The sequence below is a fragment of the Stegostoma tigrinum genome, chromosome 29 (assembly GCF_030684315.1).
Source record: "Stegostoma tigrinum isolate sSteTig4 chromosome 29, sSteTig4.hap1, whole genome shotgun sequence".
Lineage (NCBI taxonomy): Eukaryota > Metazoa > Chordata > Chondrichthyes > Orectolobiformes > Stegostomatidae > Stegostoma > Stegostoma tigrinum.
The window spans coordinates 21,734,252-21,751,923 of NC_081382.1; the positions used below are offsets into that span (position 1 = coordinate 21,734,252).

The 17,672-nt window shown below is 42.8% G+C and overlaps 1 protein-coding gene across 8 annotated transcripts in view; it reads left to right on the forward strand.

Annotated features, from left to right (window-relative positions):
* Nucleotides 1-17,672, forward strand: part of LOC125465489 (myomegalin) — a 134,206-nt gene that overhangs the window by 88,767 nt on the left and 27,767 nt on the right. For 7 of the 8 annotated variants that reach the window (XM_048559089.2, XM_048559090.2, XM_048559087.2 and 4 more), the window contains 4 exons: nt 1,309-1,360; nt 5,801-5,938; nt 7,021-7,268; nt 12,377-12,463. In XM_048559089.2, the coding sequence (XP_048415046.2) occupies nt 1,309-1,360; nt 5,801-5,938; nt 7,021-7,268; nt 12,377-12,463 (525 nt within the window). The remainder of the gene's footprint in view (nt 1-1,308; nt 1,361-5,800; nt 5,939-7,020; nt 7,269-12,376; nt 12,464-17,672) is intronic. The other variant, XM_048559088.2, reaches the window with a different exon arrangement.

Below are 17,672 nucleotides of genomic sequence, written 5' to 3' on the forward strand. Positions count from 1 at the left end.
GGTAACTTGTCCTTTTTTTTAAGAAAAGGAAGTGGTAAAATTATGAATCCAATCCAATATGAGTTTCCAGAATAATTTTCACTAATTTTAAGGATATCTGCTAGAAGCTGACACTGCTTACAAATCGGGTCAAACCTCTAGATGAAATTTAATCTCCATTCAGTGTTTCATTGAATATGATACTTGATTGTCAGTCTTTACAGGAGGCTAAAAATGTAGGCTGGATGCTTGAGACACAAAAACCGTATTTTGAAAGATTTTAAGAAAAATTGCCTTTAAGCCTTAAGAGCTGATCACTTCAGTCTAACTCAAAAATAATTTTTGTACACTTTTAAATTATTATGAGCACTTTGACTCTGGGTATAGTGATTAATAATGCTCATATTTGGCAATAAACTCTTTTTTTTCAGCTGTATTAATGAAACCTTTACAACTTTTTCTCTTTATTACATCAAGCAGTAAATGTTAGGGCTGTTTAATTACATTTTTTAAAATGCTGGCAAATTTGCCTGGCTTGTAGAAGTTTTTGTGTGAAACTTAAATAGGTTTGGTTGGACAGTGCTTGCGATATGAGTGCAGTTGGAGCTAGAATTGCCAACTACAACAATTTGCCTGCAGAACTTGACAAAATGTTTTCAATTGTTGAATGAATTAAGACCTTTATAGTGGACTAAGCTCGTTAGCTACATGCACAGGTGTTAAGCTCCTAAGAGAATGGAATTAGATTCTGTTTTAATTGATGGTAGTACTTGAGGCTACTTCAAATTGAGCGAGAATACATGTGGGAGAGGCTGCAAGAAATAGCCTGTATTATTTCAAAAATTTTCAGAGAAATGTGCAGTGAGCTCGTCAGTTCAGAAGAATGAAGAATTTGTGTGCATTGCAATGGGGAATTTTCTTATAATGAATAATACTTCCTTTGTTGTGAATCAAATAACGTAATAACTAAAGACTTGCTGATGCAAGAGTTGTTAATACCAGAACAAAAACATCTTCAACATCAGTCAAAAATATTAAACCAGGTATGCCTCACTAACATTAATGTAATGGACATTTCTTAAATGAGTTCTATTTGTTATTGAGAAGGACAGAGTTAACCTCTTAAGTCCTGTGACCCTTCATCAAAACCTGCCAGATCTGCTGACTTTCTCCAAAATTTTCTGTTCTCCTTTCCATTATCTAAGGTTCTTTGTTTTATTTTGTTTGCTAATGGCTGCTATAAGAAATTTGTACTGGGCACAAAATTATTTTTAAATTTTAACATTTAACTGAAATAATCCATACTTCTTGGCCATTTGTCTGTTGCAGGTGATATATCTTCTGTTGGTGGAGACCATGCACTCCTTGATTTCTCTCAAAGGTAAGGACAAAATGTAGATTCAGAGCTTTTACATTTATGTTCTTTGTTTCACTTTACCTGATCCCAGTTTGACGTGTCATTTATACTATTAAATTGAGGTTAATCTAATTCACTAGTCTCTGTTTTAAAAAGAATTTAGATTCGCCGATCGGTGTTCTGATATTTATTTTGAGACTTTGAAGAAATAAATGTGACTAATCTTTCCCAATAATCTGAAATTTCATATTAGTTATATTTTTCCTGGATGTTTGACCGTAGTATGCAAGAGGTACATTTAATACATGGCTATTATTATTTGTTCATGGGATGTGGGTGTCACTGGCCAGCCTGCATGAGTTGCCCATCCTTAATATCTCTGGCATAGGCAGTGGTGAGCTAAATTCTTGAATCCCTGCAATCCATTTAATTGAGGGGCACTGTGTTGCTGTTAGGGAGGGAGTTCTAGGATTTTCATCCAGTGGCAGCAAAGGAATGGCATTATAGTTATAAAACACCAATGGTATGCTGCTGGAAGGGGACCCTGCAGCTGGTGGTGTTCCCTTGCATATGAAGCCCTTGTACTGTTCATTTCATATATGTTGAGGGTTTGGAAGCTGTTGTTGGATGATACTTAATGAGTTGCTGCAGTGCATCTTGCAGATGGCACACACTTCTGCCACTATGCATTGGTGAAAGTTGAAAGGGGTGAGCTGCTAATCAGAGATAATATGGTGTGAAGTTGGATGAACACAGCAGGCGAAGGAGCAGGAAAGCTAAACGTTTCGGGTCGAAAGCCTTCTTCAGAAATGGGGGAGGGGAACGGGATTCTCAAATAAATAGAAGATGGATAAAGGAGAAGATAGGGTGAGAGGAGACAGCCAGATCAAAGAGGTGGGGTTAGAGCCAGTGAAGGTGAACGTAGGTGGGGAGTTAGGGTGGGGATAGGTCGGTCCAGAGTGGACGGACAGGTTGGGGGGGTCGGGATGAGGTTACCGGGTAGGGGATGGGGGTGGGGCTTGAAGTGGGAGGAATGGTTAGGGAGGCGGGGACTAGTTGGGCTGGTTTTGGCATGCGGTTGGGGGAGGGGTGATTTTGAAGCTCGTGAAGTCCACGTTGATACCCTTGGGCTGCAGGGTTCCCAAGCGAAATATGAGGTGCTGTTCCTGCATCTTTCTTCAGCCCTGAGGTGCTAATCAGTCGGGTTGCTTTGTCTTGGTTGTTTTTGAGCTTCTTGACTGTTTGTTGTAGCTGCACTTAACAGGCAAGTAGACCATATTCCATCTCACTTCTGACTAATGCCTTGTAGATGGTGGAAGCATTGAAGAGACAGAGCCAGAAGGTGAACTACCCACCTAAAAATCCTAGCCTCTGATCTGTTCTTAACTGACCAGTTCAGTTCAGTTTCTGGTCAGTGATAACCTCACAGGATGTAGATAGTGGGGAATTCGGTGATGATTATGCCATTGGACATCAAAGGGCATTGGTTAGATTCTTTCTTGATGGAGATGTTCATTGTCTGGTATTCTGTGGCATGAATGTTACTTGTTTTTGCAATATTTCTGAAGTATTTTGGTTTATTAATTTATTTGTTTTTTTTCTACATAAGCAAATTCTACTTATAAAGGAGGATGCGGTGCCAAAACATGTCATATTTGACATTAAGATGTTTTGTGAGCCATTTAGTGTTTTCAGTTTAAAAGTGAGCCTATTGTATTTATGCTGCTTTTCTGGAAAAGTGGGGCCGTACACTCGGTGCAAGCTGCCACCTCTGGCAAATCTCCAAAACCACACTTCTTGGATGCTGCAGAGTCATTTACACAAATTCAAGAATGCCAGCATTTTAACCAATTTGATTTAAAAGCATGAAATGCAAGAAACCAATTTCATAGCCAGCAGTTTGTTAATTCAATCTATCATCTTACTGTATCTTAATGTAAACTTCCCTCATGATGTAGAGGACAGTTGCCGTCAAAAAAATTTTCATTACAAAAGTATTGATCCTTTTTGAATTGCTTTGTAAAATCAATTGATGGTTAAACTAACTTGTATTGTAATTGTTTTATATGTTCGTAATTTTAGGTGATGTGTAACATTTCTTGAGCACATTTAAATACCTCATCAATATCTTAAAGCAATCAGCTGAATGATTAATTCATTATTTAAATGTGTGTTGGACAAGTTTTTCTCCAAGAATTTTGTTGCACTATTTCTATGATAATGATTAGAGCTAATTTGAAATGGGTCAATTTGCACACCGCAATATAGTGTTTATATATTTATATAGGTAACAGTCGCTTTAAAATTAAATGTCAGTCTCTTGATAGTAAGATCTTTGTTATTAAAAGGAAAATGGAGCCAAAAGAATTCCATGCTTATACTATAAATTTCTCTGCGAATGTAATCCGTACATTGGATATCCAGCTGATTACAGCTGTTCTCTCTCATCTATGAAGTGTGGAAATCGATTAGAACCTAAGTATATATATTTGAGGTGTTTATTAAGAGAAACCCAAATGACAGATACCATTCTCTTAGAACTTCTTGCCAAATTTTCATGAGTTTAAATTGAACAAATAATCTCCATTAGTGGAGAGAGTCCGATAATGGCACCAGTCACTTTTAAAGCCATTATGCCACTTTCCTGTGCCACTTTCCTCTGAATGTTTTCCCTATTTTCAAGATATAGTATTGCAGGATGCTGTGATGCCAGTATGACCCCTCAGCTCACTAAAGCCATGTGGCGGAAAGCAACACCCCCCCCCCCCCCCGACCTTTTCCCCCACCACCCCCGCAAACCTCCGCGTACCACACCTAGTCGTTACCTCATACAGCTTTTATTCAACTTCAGTCTGCTAGCCTTTCATAAAGCTTTTGTCGGGTAGATGATGGCCTAGTAGTATTATTGCTAGACAATTCATTCAGAGACCCAGGTAATGTTTTGGGGACCTGTATTTGGATCCCACCGTGGCAGATGATAGAATTTGAATTCAGTAATAATCTGGAAATAAGGATCTAATGATGACCATGGAACCATTGCCAATTGTCAGGAAAAACCCACCTTGGTTTGCTAATGTCCTTTTAGGGAAAGAAATGTGTCATCCTTACTTGGTCTGGCCATTAAACTCGGGAGAGACAGCAAAGTGGCTGATTCTTAACTGCTGTCTGGGCAATTTGGGATGGGTAGTAAATGCTAGCCTAGCCATTGGTGCCCACATCCCATGAATGATATTAAATAAACACATTTATTTAAAATCTTTTTAATGTGGTAAGGCTATATCCATTCATAGCCTTGTACTTTAAAAATTAACTGCCATGGAGGCATTGGCATTGGTGCAGAGCTAAGTGAGTGTATCCTCTTGCCCGTGCCTTGAGTCAGAATTTTGTGGTAGTTGAGGTTTACACTTCAGTGCAGTATTGAGAAAATACATGACCTAAAGTGTTGTCTTTTGACAAGACATTAAACAATTGAGATGCACCTGGAAGAATTCAAAAAAATATGTTACAAAAGAGAGGAATCTCCTCCCAGTGCTGTGGGTAACAGTTATCTTTCAACGTCACCCAAAAAAGATTTATTAATTAATCGGTTTGTTGGTTATCATGTTGCTGCCGAATGACCAAAATGTGCATTGCTGGAGGTAATCAAGATAAATAAGTTTCTGCAGTTTATACTTTTTAATTAAACGACTTGTGGTATATTAGACAGTTTTGCATTGTGATATTTCATTCATGAGATTTGCACTGTTTCCCGTTCCGTAGTGCTTCACATGAAGGGCAAAAATGAATTCCAGGGCCAAATAGAATGTAGGCGTACCTCTAAAATGTAAGCGATTATTTGCATCACAGTCAGTTTGATTGGCTGAGGCAGGTGCTGTTCCAGCAACTTTAATTAAATTGAATGATCTGATGGGGCTAAGAGTTGCACACTAATCCTAATGCATTTATTAATCTCATGCCACTGTTCTTAAGATAACAGATCCTCTCAATGCTGAATAAAAGAGTTCTTAAAGCTATAGATATCAATCCGTATGCTCCATTCCTTGGTGCACCTGAAGACTTAAGTGCGGTTTGTCTGAAAAATATTGATAAAAGTGGCTTATTATCCGGAGACGGAAGTCAGTCAGTATGTGGATGAGCTGCTTGATGTATCCTCATCTTTTGATAGTCATTGGTGTTACTAAGGTTATTCTGTCAAAAATTCAGTTTGTCTACTTTATTAGGCTAAAACCAAAATGGACTTTTTTTTTGGATGGGGGAGAAAGAGTTGTCATATAATGTTTTAAGTGCTTTAAGCAACTGTAAGAATAGTGCATGATTTCTTTCTCGACTTCAACGCCTGTGCAAATGCCTTAGACTTGCCTGGAACAGGTTTATGGCTTCTGGCATGCATTTAATGTAAACAAGCATGCTATCCAAATTTAGTCCCATCTACCGAGAGTCTCTTTTCTCCTTCTCTTTGGCTAGTCCTCGCAATCTACAATATGAAGTTCTCTACCTTCGAAAGCAGCTAGAAAGTGAACGCAAACAGCTGCACAAGCAGCTGAATGACCTTCTTCATGAGAATCAGGTGTTGTCACAGGCAACAAAAGATCAACTTGATCAGTAAGTTTATACACTACGTTAATGTGGGCAATGGTATGCAATGATAGTAGTTCATTATTGGAGCAGTTCATTCAGACAAAAATATACTTGTTACAAAGTTACTGCTGCATTATCTGCTTGAAGGAATGCTCTGAAAGCATAGATGTGGTAGTTTTTGAACTTTCAGTTAAACTCTGGCGTAGACATAGAACATAGAACATTACAACGCAGTACAGGCCCTTTGGCCCTTGATGTTGCGCCGACCTGTGAAACCAATCTGAAGCCCATCAAACCTACACTATTCCATTATCATCTATATGTTTATCCAACAACTATTTAAATGCCCTTAAATTTGACGAGTCGACTGCTGTTACTGCCAATGTGTTTGTGTAGATTAAAACCTTAGCTTTCTGTGTGGTTCAGCCACTTGCTAATTAAATATTTATGGAATTTCTGAGTTTTGCATTCCAAGCACAGAGGTAAGAGTTGTAATCCAAATTACAATTGTCATTTGAACTCCAGTGTCATTCATGCAAATTGACTTGAAATTGCATAGCTGAAACTGAGGATATTGTACAACAAGGTTACACTTTGGCACTAAAAGCCTGGAGACAGATCAGTGTTGCAGCAGGCTGTTTCTGGGCTATGTCTGTTTTGTGTGGCTTACTGAAGAAGGTGCTTTCGTGGAATTAGCATAGAGCCTTCACTTCCTTATTTGTTAGAGGTGACTATGAGGGGTTTCTGTTCCAAACTGATGACTCCCATGAGCTGAAGTTAATGCAAACCAGCTGTAGCTTGGAGGCATGTTCTTTGTGGTCTTAACACAACACAGGAATTCTGCTGTACAATTGCCTAAATTTTTTACATGCTTTTTTAAAAATGTAAATAAGATCCTGGTAACGTCTTGTGTAACATTTGGTAATGATCAGAAGGGTGTTTTTGGAGGCTCATGTCAAGATAAAATTCAAGGGCTGCAGTCTTTTAATTTATTCATTGAACATATTTTCTTTGTTGAGCTCCGTGTATTGAAAGGAAATTTAAATTACAGAAAGGTTGATATTATATGCACAGCATTTAAGCTGATCCTTTTTTTTTCCCTGTAGGCTCTCAAAAGAGGTACAAGAAAAGAACAAAATTATTTATTGCCTACAGCAACAATTAAAACATCAACCACATGTGCCATGCACCAGCCAAGTCTCTTCAGATTCTGAGATATCTGACAGAAATTCTGTTAGTTCACATGGAAGTCGATCAACCACATCTGAACCACCAATCCCTACTGAAAATAAAAGAAAGTACCATAATGGTAGACAGCGAAGCTTTCAAAGGAGACTCTCATATAAGTCACCAGGTCAGTTGCATTCTTGCTGAGAAATATGAGATTTTAAAGCTGTGAGCAAAAAATTTATTACTGATTAACATTGCGTAGAAATCTTAAAACATTTCTTGAAAGATATTTTTTGCAAAATTTACTTTTCTGTAGCACATTTCATGGCCTCCGTACATCCTGGAGAAGTTCACAGCTATTTGAAATAATTTTAAAGTTGGTGATTTTGCAAAAGTAGTTTTTGCTGGTTTGCATATAGCAGCGATAAAAGTAATCACTTTGTCACTATAACAATAGTTGACCACTACCTGAAGACGACATTTCCTCTTCTGATACTGAATAGGAATATTTAATAGCTCTATTTTGTTGCATTAAACCAACATTTTACAACTGTCCATCTCATCAACTTGTTTGTAAACGAGCCTTTTTTGTTATTAAAGTAATAGCTGTTCCTTTACGACCTCTGCCAATGCTTCCAGGTTTCAAATTTTTTATATTTTATGAAGTTCTGTTAATTTTGTATTGCACCCTCTATATGTTCTAATAACTGTGTTACCCTTGAACTTTGTGTATACAATTATTTGTGGGGGGTTTTTGAGAATTTGAAGTAGACTGCTTGGCATTGTAGTTTGTGATTTCTTCAATGAACAATGGTATTGTGTAATTCAGTGTATGGAATTGGAAAATCAACCTGGCATCCTGTACCTGCACCCTTTTCTGTTATCTCTTGCACTCTCACTGTCTGTGTCTCCATTGCTCTCGCTGTCTCTGTTGCTGTTCCACTCGTGCAGTCTCTCTTCCTTGGACTATGCCTCCCCTTGCCATGGCTACCTTGCATCTTCCTCATTGTGGGAATGTAAATTAACTGCAGCCCATTGTTCTGTTAGAAATTAAAAATAGACAAAACTCTAATTAAACTTTAGTTTTAATTCTGATTTTACCTGGGGTAGATCTGTGCTCTCTCTACTTCAGTTGGCCCACCTGCTATTATGTATTGTACCTTGATAACAAGGTGTGGAGCTGGATGAACACAGCAGGCCCAGCAGCATCTCAGGAGCACAAAAGCTGACGTTTCAGACCTAGACCCTTCATCAGAGAGGGGGATGGGGAGAGGGTTCTGAAATAAATAGGGAGATAGAGGGAGGCGGACCGAAGATGGATAGGGGACAAGTTAGTTGGGGAGGTGGGGAGGGGATCGGTCAGTCCAGGGAGGACGGACAGGTCAAGGAGGTGGGATGAGGATAGTAGTGGCAAATGGAGATGCGGCTTGAGGTGGGAGGGGGGGTTAGGTGAGAGGAAGAACAGGTTAGGGAGGCGGGGACGAGCTGCGCTGGTTTTGGGGTGCAGTGGGGGAAGGGGAGATTCTGAAGCTTGTGAAGTCCACATTGATACCATTGGGCTGCAGGGTTACCAAGTGGAATATGAGTTGCTGTTCCTGCAACCTTCGGGTGGCATCATTGTGGCACTGCAGGAGGCCCATGATGGACGTGTCGTCTGAGGAACGGGAGGGCGAGTTAAAATGGTTCGCGACTGGGAGGCGCAGTTGTTGACTGCGAACCGAGTGGAGGTGTTCTGCAAAGCAGTCCCCAAGCCTCTGCTTGGTTTCCCCAATGTAGAGGAAGCCACAATGGATACAGTGTACCACATTGGCAGATGTGCAGGTGAACATCTGCTTAATATGGAAAGTCATCTTTGGGCCTGGGATGTGGGTGAGGGAGGAGGTGTGGGGGCAGGTGTAGCACTTCCTGCGGTTGCTGTGGAATGGGCTGGGTGTGGTGGGGGTGGACGGCAGTGTGGAGCGGACAAGGGCATCACAGAGAGAGTGGTCTCTCCGGAAGGCAGACAAGGATGGGGATGGAAAAATGGCTTGGGTGTTGGGGTCGGATTGTAGATGGCGAAAGATTGTAGATGTCCGGCAGGCCCAAACAACCGGAATTCCTCATGCAGATGGCCTCAAAGGCCTTCCGCTTCTTCCTGTCCCGCAGGCCCGACAAGTCCCCTTCCACTGACACCCTCGTCTGCCCAGCCGAACTCGTCCTCACCCTCAACAACTTCTCTTTCGATTCCTCCCACTTCCTACAGACAACGGGGATGGCCATGGGTACCCACATGGGCCCAAGCTATGCCTGCCTCTTTGTAGGTTACATGGAACAGTCCCGCTTCTTCACCTACACAGGCCCCAAACCCCACCTCTTCCTCCATTACATTGATGACTGTATCGGTGCTGCCTCTTGCTCCCAAGAGGAGCTCAAACAGTTCATCCACTTCACTAACACCTTCCACCCCAACCTCAAGTTCACCTGGGCCATCTCCAACACATCCCTCACCTTCCTGGACCTCTCTGTCTCCATCTCAGGCAACCAGCTAGAAACTGATGTCCATTTCAAGCCCACTGACTCCCACAGCTACCTGGAATATTACTCCTCCCACCCACCTTCCTGCAAAAATTGCATCCCCTAATCCCAATTCTTTCGCCTCCACGGCATCTGCTCCCAGGATGAGGTATTCCACTCCTGCAATCCCAGATGTCCATGTTCTTCAAGGACTGCAACATTCCCCCCTGCGGTGGTCGATAACGCCCTTGACCGTGTCTCCTGCATTCCCGCAACACATCCTTCACACCCCGCCCCCACAATAACCGCCCTAAGAGAATGCCCCTTGTCCTCACATACCACCTCACCAACCTCCTGATACAACGCATCATCCTCCGACACCTTTCAATATCTAGAATCCGACCCCACCACTCAAGACATTTTTCCATCCCCACCCTTGTCTGTCTTCCACAGAGGCCACTCTCTCCGTGACTCCCTTGTCCGCTCCGCACTCCCCTCCAACCACACCACACCCGGCATTTTCCCCTGCATCCGCAGGAAGTGCTACACTTGCCCCCACACCTCCTCCCTCACCCCCATCCCAGGCCCCAAGATGACCTTCCATATTGGTAGATGCGCAGGTGAACATCTGCTTAATGTGGTATACTGTATCCACTGTACCCGTTGTGGCATCCTCTATATTGGGGAAACCAAGTGGAGGCTTGAGGGCCGCTTTGCAGAACACCTCCGCTCGATTCGCAGTAAACAACTGCACCTCCCAGTCGCGAACCATTTTAACTTGCCCTCCCATTCCTTAGCCGACATGTCCATCCTGGGCCTCCTGCAGTGCCACAATGATGCCACCCGAAGGTTGCAAGAACAGCAACTCATATTCCGCTTGGGAACCCTGCAGCCCAATGGTATCAATGTGGACTTCACAAGCTTCAGAATCTCCCTTTCCCCCACTGCATCCCAAAACCAGCCCAGCTCATCCCTGCCTTCCTCACCTGTTCTTCCCCTCACCTATCCCCCCCTCCTACCTCCAAGCTGCACCTCCATTTCCCACTTACTAACCTCATCCCACCAGCTTGGCCTGTCCGTCCTCCCCGGACTGACTTATCCCCTCCCCACCCGTACTCTCCTGTCCACCATCCATCTTCGGTCCGCCTCCCCCTCTCTCCCTATTTATTCCAGAACCCTCTCCCCATCCCCCTCTCTGATGAAGGGTCTAGGCCCGAAACGTCAGCTTTTGTGCTCCTGAGATGCTGCTTGGCCTGCTGTGTTCATCCAGCTTCACACTTTGTTATCTTGGATTCTCCAGCATCTGCAGTTCCCATTATCTGTGTTTTGTATCTTGCCTGTTTCCATAGCTGACCGAAACTTCATGACAAGATATTCCCCGGTTGGCACTTCCCCTGCTTTCACAGAACCAGATCCAGTAATGCTTCCTTCCTTATGGCACTAGAAGGATGCTCATGAAAAGATTTTCTGAGCACACTTCTGAAACTCTTGTTTTTTTCCTCTCTCTTTACTATTCCAGTCTATATTATGAGAATAAAAAATTCCCTCCAATTCTGTCTTGTAAATTTCCATGCAAGTTTGTTCCTCTATGTCTTTCCTAATAGTTGAAGAGGTATCTTTTTAATAGACAATACTGCTATCCTTTGACATTATTGAAGTAGCTCTGATGCATTATTCTAAAAGATTTCAGTAGACTTACAAACAAATGCTGAAAGTTCAGCGGGAGTTGTGTTACTCATCCACATTTAAGAAGCTACATAATTTATTGTCATTTAATCAGTGATGCTGTTCATGTGGACATAAACGGCAGTATGATTGAAATTCCTTGGTAATGACACAGAAGCAAATTCAGAAGAACTCCAATATTTGTAGTTGCGCTGTAGTTTGTTTATTTAAACTATAGTAAAGTCCCCTTAAATTAAAACAACTTGCAAAATCAGACACAGATACTTGTAATGTAATCATGGTCAGAAAATGAATTGTGAAGAGGTCAAACCAATTAGACTAGTGCATGGCAGTATCATACGTTGGAAATGGAGAAAAATTGTTAAAACTGCTGAGCAGGAATGTAAAGGGGCAGCAATTTGTACATGTCAAAACAGTATTGCAGTCACTCTGAATTGTGATTTTCAATTGGAAGTAGAGTTCAATAGTTCGGTAAATATTTTAACCTCCAAATAAATTGGTGTTTTCGTATTAATTGCATGCATTCTCTTTCAGTGTGAAGCTTTGTACATCTGTTGTCATAGGTCCGTGATCCGAAGAGTTTCTAAGAACTTTGAAAACTGTAGTTTGTCCTAGTTTTGTAGCAAAAAAAAATTCTTCACCATTTTTCAGAGATATTCCTTTTTCTTGTGATTTCACTGTGGTGTGATTGCTAATTCCACTGTAATCTTCTGGAGTTGATGGCAATTTGACCTTTAGAAGTCCTGGTAGTTGTTTCAAACTTTTTCTGAAACATAAATTTAATGTTTAATCCATCAACCTGTCCCCTGAGTATTAGACTCAGAGTGCTGTGCTGTGTTTTATTGTTCCCTTTTGCTGAAAGATAAAGCTAATATGCTGCTTTGTTAGTATCAGCTGATGAAGTGTGTGGCTACAGTGTTAAACTGATGACTACTTTGCTTCTGCATTCTTTGGATTTCATTCTGTAGACCCCATAAGCATATTGTGTATATATTGATCTGTAATGTTTAGATGTTTAAAATGTAATCTAGAATATGTCAAGATTTTGTGGTAAAGTTTCTAATGTGGTACTCCACTAGATGTTCTCAATAGTCAACTTTTTTTGTCTCCTAGCAACAAATACAAATACAAACATGCAAAGTGATCCACGGAATAAAGAAGCAAGACTGACATCTCCAGATGTTCGACCACAAATTCCAGGTTTGCATATATCTGTGCTCACTCAGATGTTCACATTCTGGATACTTAGGTTTAGTACTTAATATATCCCTTCTGGTCTTCCATTTCTCTCATTTCTGTCCATTAGGAAGGTTTTGTGAAGGTGATGAGACTGTTAAGTTACCGTTCAAGTATTTGTTATTGGTCTGCTTTAAGTTGAATAAAGGCTTTATATTAATCTAGGGATTGGGTTACAACCTGATCCAGTCAATATATATGAAAATTATCTGCCAACTCATTCATTTTTGGTACATCTTGTATTTCCATAGCACTTGAGACTTGTCAGCAGAATTACCTATAATTGTCATTAGTATAAATCCACATTTTAAGCCAGTGCAAATCTCTAAGGTTTGAAGTAGATTTGTAGCTCGGATTGTGATGTTGAGGTTGGTTGGCCCGCTGAGCTGGTTTGTTGTTCCGCAGACGTTTCATTACCTTGCTGGGTAACATCATCAGTGCAGCCTCCGATGACGCGTCAGTGTGTTTTCCCGCCCGGTTTTTAAACTCTAGAGTCCGTTAGCTGGATTGCCTCACTTCCAGTTTTTCTTCGTAGTGGAGTGTATATGGGGTCGAGCTCTATGTGTTTATTGATGGCTTTCTTCGTGGAGTACCAGGCTTCGAGGAATTCTCGTGCCTGACTCTGCTTAGCTTGTCCTAGGATTTTGTTGTCCCAGTTGAATCTCCTTAGACATGTGGATTGTAGAGTTGTGGCACATAGTCAAGGCAATCATTTTAACAACTCCTGATGTGAAATGTGCAATATTACACTGACTATAAAATGCTTTTCTTACGGTTGACTTACATGGAAACTTAAATTATGAAAGATGCACAATGATTGACCCATCTGATATTGCCTACTTTTATACTAATTCTAAATGGTAACATAACCTATCATGTACAATACAGCTATGTCAGTGCAAGGAACTGCAGATTAACATGCAGCATTAGCTTGTAGACAAATTCTATAGGGGATAGATATAATTATTTACTATGTTAGAATTGTATGAGGATTGATAGAAGAGAGCTATGATACTATGAATGATTTGCCAGAATTCAGTTGAAGAGGGTTTGCCAAAATAAGTATCCGGCCATTCATTTATTTCAAAATTATAAACTGAGTTATTAGAGGTGGGAAAGATGGGAGTATTGAAAATTTTTTTTATGATTTTTATAAATTCTGGAGCATTTGTATTAGTTCACATGGCATTCTTGTAGAAAAGCAAATTTCATTTTATTGTTGACCAATTGAAACAAACAAACAACGTGAAGTCTCATTAGTAATAAAGAATATAGTATTTTGATATTTGCTGGTATAGAAATAAATAAATGTTAATTGGTCTGTTAACCATTTACTTTTCCTATGCATGCTAGTTTAAAAACTCAAGGAAAATAAAAATCCGAATACTTACTGTGATAGTGGGAACTGCAGATGCTGGAGAATCCAGGATAACAAAATGTGAAGCTGGATGAACACAGCAGGCTCAGGAGCACAAAAGCTGACGTTTCAGGCCTAGACCCTTCATCAGAGAGGGGGATGGGGAGAGGGTTCTGGAATAAATAGGGAGAGAGGGGGAGGCAGACCGAAGATGGAGAGAAAAGAAGATAGGTGGACAGGAGAGTACAGGTGGAGAGGCAGTGAGGGGATAGGTCAGTCCAGGGAAGACGGACAGGTCAAGGAGGCGGGATGAGGTAGTAGGTAGGAAATGGAGGTGCAGCTTGAGGTGGGAGGAAGGGATGGGTGAGAGGAAGAACGGATTAGGGAAGCAGAGACAGGCTGGGCTGGTTTTGTGATGCGACAGGGGGAGGGGAAGAACTGGGCTGGTTTTGGGATGCAGTGGCGGAAGGGGAGATTTTGAAGCTTGTGAAGTCCACATTGATACCATTGGGCTGCAGGGTTACCAAGCGGAATATGAGTTGCTGTTCCTGCAACCTTCGGGTGGCATCTTTGTGGCACTGCAGGAGGCCCATGATGGACATGTCATCTGAGGAATGGGAGGGGGAGTTAAAATGGTTCGCGACTGGGAGGTACAGTTGTTTATTGCGAACCGAACGGAGGTGTTCTGCAGAGCGATCCCCAAGCCTCTGCTTGCTTTCCCCAATGTAGGGGAAGCCACACTGGGTACAATGGATACGGTATACCACATTGGCAGATGTGCAGGCGAACATCTGTTTGATGTGGAAAGTCATCTTGGGGCCTGGGATGGGGGTGAGGGACGAGGTGTGGGGGCAAGTGCAGCACTTCCTGCGGTTGCAGGGGAAGGTGCTGGGTGTGGTGTGGTTGGAGGGGAGTGTGGAGCGGACAAGGGAGTCACGGAGAAAGTGGTCTCTCCGGAAGGCAGACAAGGGTTGGGATGGAAAAATGGCTTGGGTGGTGGGGTTGGAGTGTAGATGGCGGAAGTGTCAGAGGATGATGCGTTGTATCCAGAGGTTGGTGGGGTGGTATGGGAGAACAAGGGGGATCCTCTTGGGGTGGTTGTGGCGGGGCCTGGGTGTGAGGGATGTGTTGCGGGAAATGCGGGAGACACGGTCAAGGGCATTCGCGACCACTGCGGTTGGGGGGGGGGGGGGAGTTGCAGTCCTTGAAGAACGTAGACATCTGGGATTGCAGGAGTGGAATGCCTCATCTGGGAGCAGATGCGGCGGAGGAATTGGGAATAGGGGATTGAATTTTGCAGGAGGGTGGGTGGGAGGAGATGTATTCTAGGTAGCTGTGGGAGTCAGTGGGCTTGAAATGGACATCAGTTTCTAGCTGGTTACCTGAGATGGAGACTGAGAGGTCCAGGAAGGTGAGGGATGTGTTGGAGATGGCCCAGGTGAACTTGAGGTTGGGGTGTAAGGTGTTGGTGAAGTGGATGAACTGTTTGAGCTCTTCTGGGGAGCAAGAGGTGGCACCAATACAGTCATCATTGTAACGGAGGAAGAGGTGGGGTTTGGGGCCTGTGTAGGTGCAGAAGAGGGACTGTACCACGTAACCTACAAAGAGGCAGGCATAGCTTGGGCCCATGCGGGTACCCATGGCCACGCCCTTTGTCTGTAGGAAGTGGGAGGAATCGAAAGAGAAGTTGTTGAGGATGAGAACGAGTTCGGCTAGGCGGATGAGAGTGTCGGTGGAGGGAGATTGGTCGGGCCTGCGGGACAGGAAGCAGTGGAGGGCCTTGAGGCCATCTGCATGAGGAATACAGGTATATAGGGACTGGACGTCCATAGTGAAAATGAGGTGTTGGGGGCCAGGGAATTGGAAGTTCTGGAGGAGGTGGAGGGCATGGGTGGTGTCATGGATGTAGGTGGGGAGTTCCTGGACCAAAGGGGAGAAAATGGAGTCCAGATAGGTGGAGATGAGTTCGGTGGGGCAGGAACAGGCTGAGACAATGGGTCGACCAGGGCAGGCAGGTTTGTGGATTTTGGGAAGGAGATAGAAACGGGCCGTGCGTTTCCATCCCCACCCTTGTCTACCTTCCGGAGAGACCACTCTCTCAGTGACTCCCTTGTCCGCTCCACACTCCCCTCCAACCCCACCACACCCAGCACCTTTCCCTGCAACCGCAGGAAGTGCTACACTTGCCCACACATCACCTCCCTCACCCCCATCTCAGGCCCCAAGATGACTTTCCACATCAAGCAGATGTTTACCTGCACATCTGCCAATGTGGTATACTGCATGCACTGTACCCGGTGTGGCATCCTCTACATTGGGGAAACCAAGCAGAGGCTTGGGGACCGCTTTGCAGAACATCTCCGCTCAGTTTGCAATAAACAACTGTACCTCCCAGTCACGAACCATTTTAACTCGCCCTCCCGTTCCTCAGACGACATGTCCATCATGGGCCTCCTGCAGTGCCACAATGATGCCACCCGAAGGTTGCAGGAACAGCAACTCATATTCCACTTGGTAACCCTGCAGCCCAATGGTATCAATGTGGACTTCACAAGCTTCAAAATCTCCCCTTCCCCCACCACATCACAAAGCCAGCCCAGCCTGTCTCCACTTCCCTAACCTGTTCTTCTTCTCACCCATCCCTTCCTCCCACCTCAAGCTGCACCTCCATTTCCTACCGACTACCTCATCCCGCCTCCTTGACCTGTCCGTCTTCCCTGGACTGACCTATCCCCTCCCTACCTCCCCACCTATACTCTCCTCTCCACCTATCTTCTTTTCTCTCCAGCTTCGGTCCACCTCCCCCCCTCTCCCTATTTATTCCAGAACCCTCTCTCCATCCCCCTCTCTGATGAAGAGTCTAGGCCCGAAACGTCAGCTTTTGTGCTCCTGAGATGCTGCTTGGCCTGCTGTGTTCATCCAGCTCCACACTCCGAATACTTACTGTTCTGTTTCCAGTAATTTTCAAACATTATATCATTTGTAAAATGGCCAAGGAAATTCAGAATTTCAATATTGGATGACTGTAGTAGTTGGAAACTGTCAGCGAACGGGGACAATAATGCAAGTGTTATTTTTCTGTTTTGTATATTTACATCATTTGATTATTATTTCATTTATATGATGTGATGCATGACATATTTCCAAACTGAAAATGTATTTTTTACAATTAAGTTAGAAATGCTTCAGCAGTGTAAACTATTTCATTGCGATGGCTTTCAGCAGCTAAAATAAGTATTATTTTACCCATTATTTATGGATGTACAATTAGTTCAGTGAGAGTTTGTGGTGGAGGTGACTTCATTTGAAACAATCAAGGGGAAATTTGGCTATAATCTGGGAAGAATTTGCAGAGGTTTAGAGAGAAGGTAGGAGGCTGGAACAAATGAATTGCTCAATTCATTATAATAAAATGTGAGGCTGGATGAACACAGCAGGCCCAGCTGTGTTCATCCAGCCTCACATTTTATTATCTCGGATTCTCCAGCGTCTGCAGTTCCCATTATCACTGCTCAATTCATTAGATCTGATGAACCAAATGGCCACCTTCTGTGCACAGATTCAATGGTAGCTCTTGAAAAGGAGTTAAATTAACTCCCATTGGTGAAACCTCTGGCTTCAGCTGGACGTTAATTCACCTCCACTTCATTCATCAATATGTTGATCATGCTTTGCTGTGTAAATTATCTTTTGAATAAATGCAATCCTAATTACATCAGAATTTTATACCTTTTGAGAGTTCTTTTGAATAGTTTATTGTTCCTCACAGTGAGGTAATGAAATCAATCTCTTAGTGGTGATTTTCGAATTAGTTAT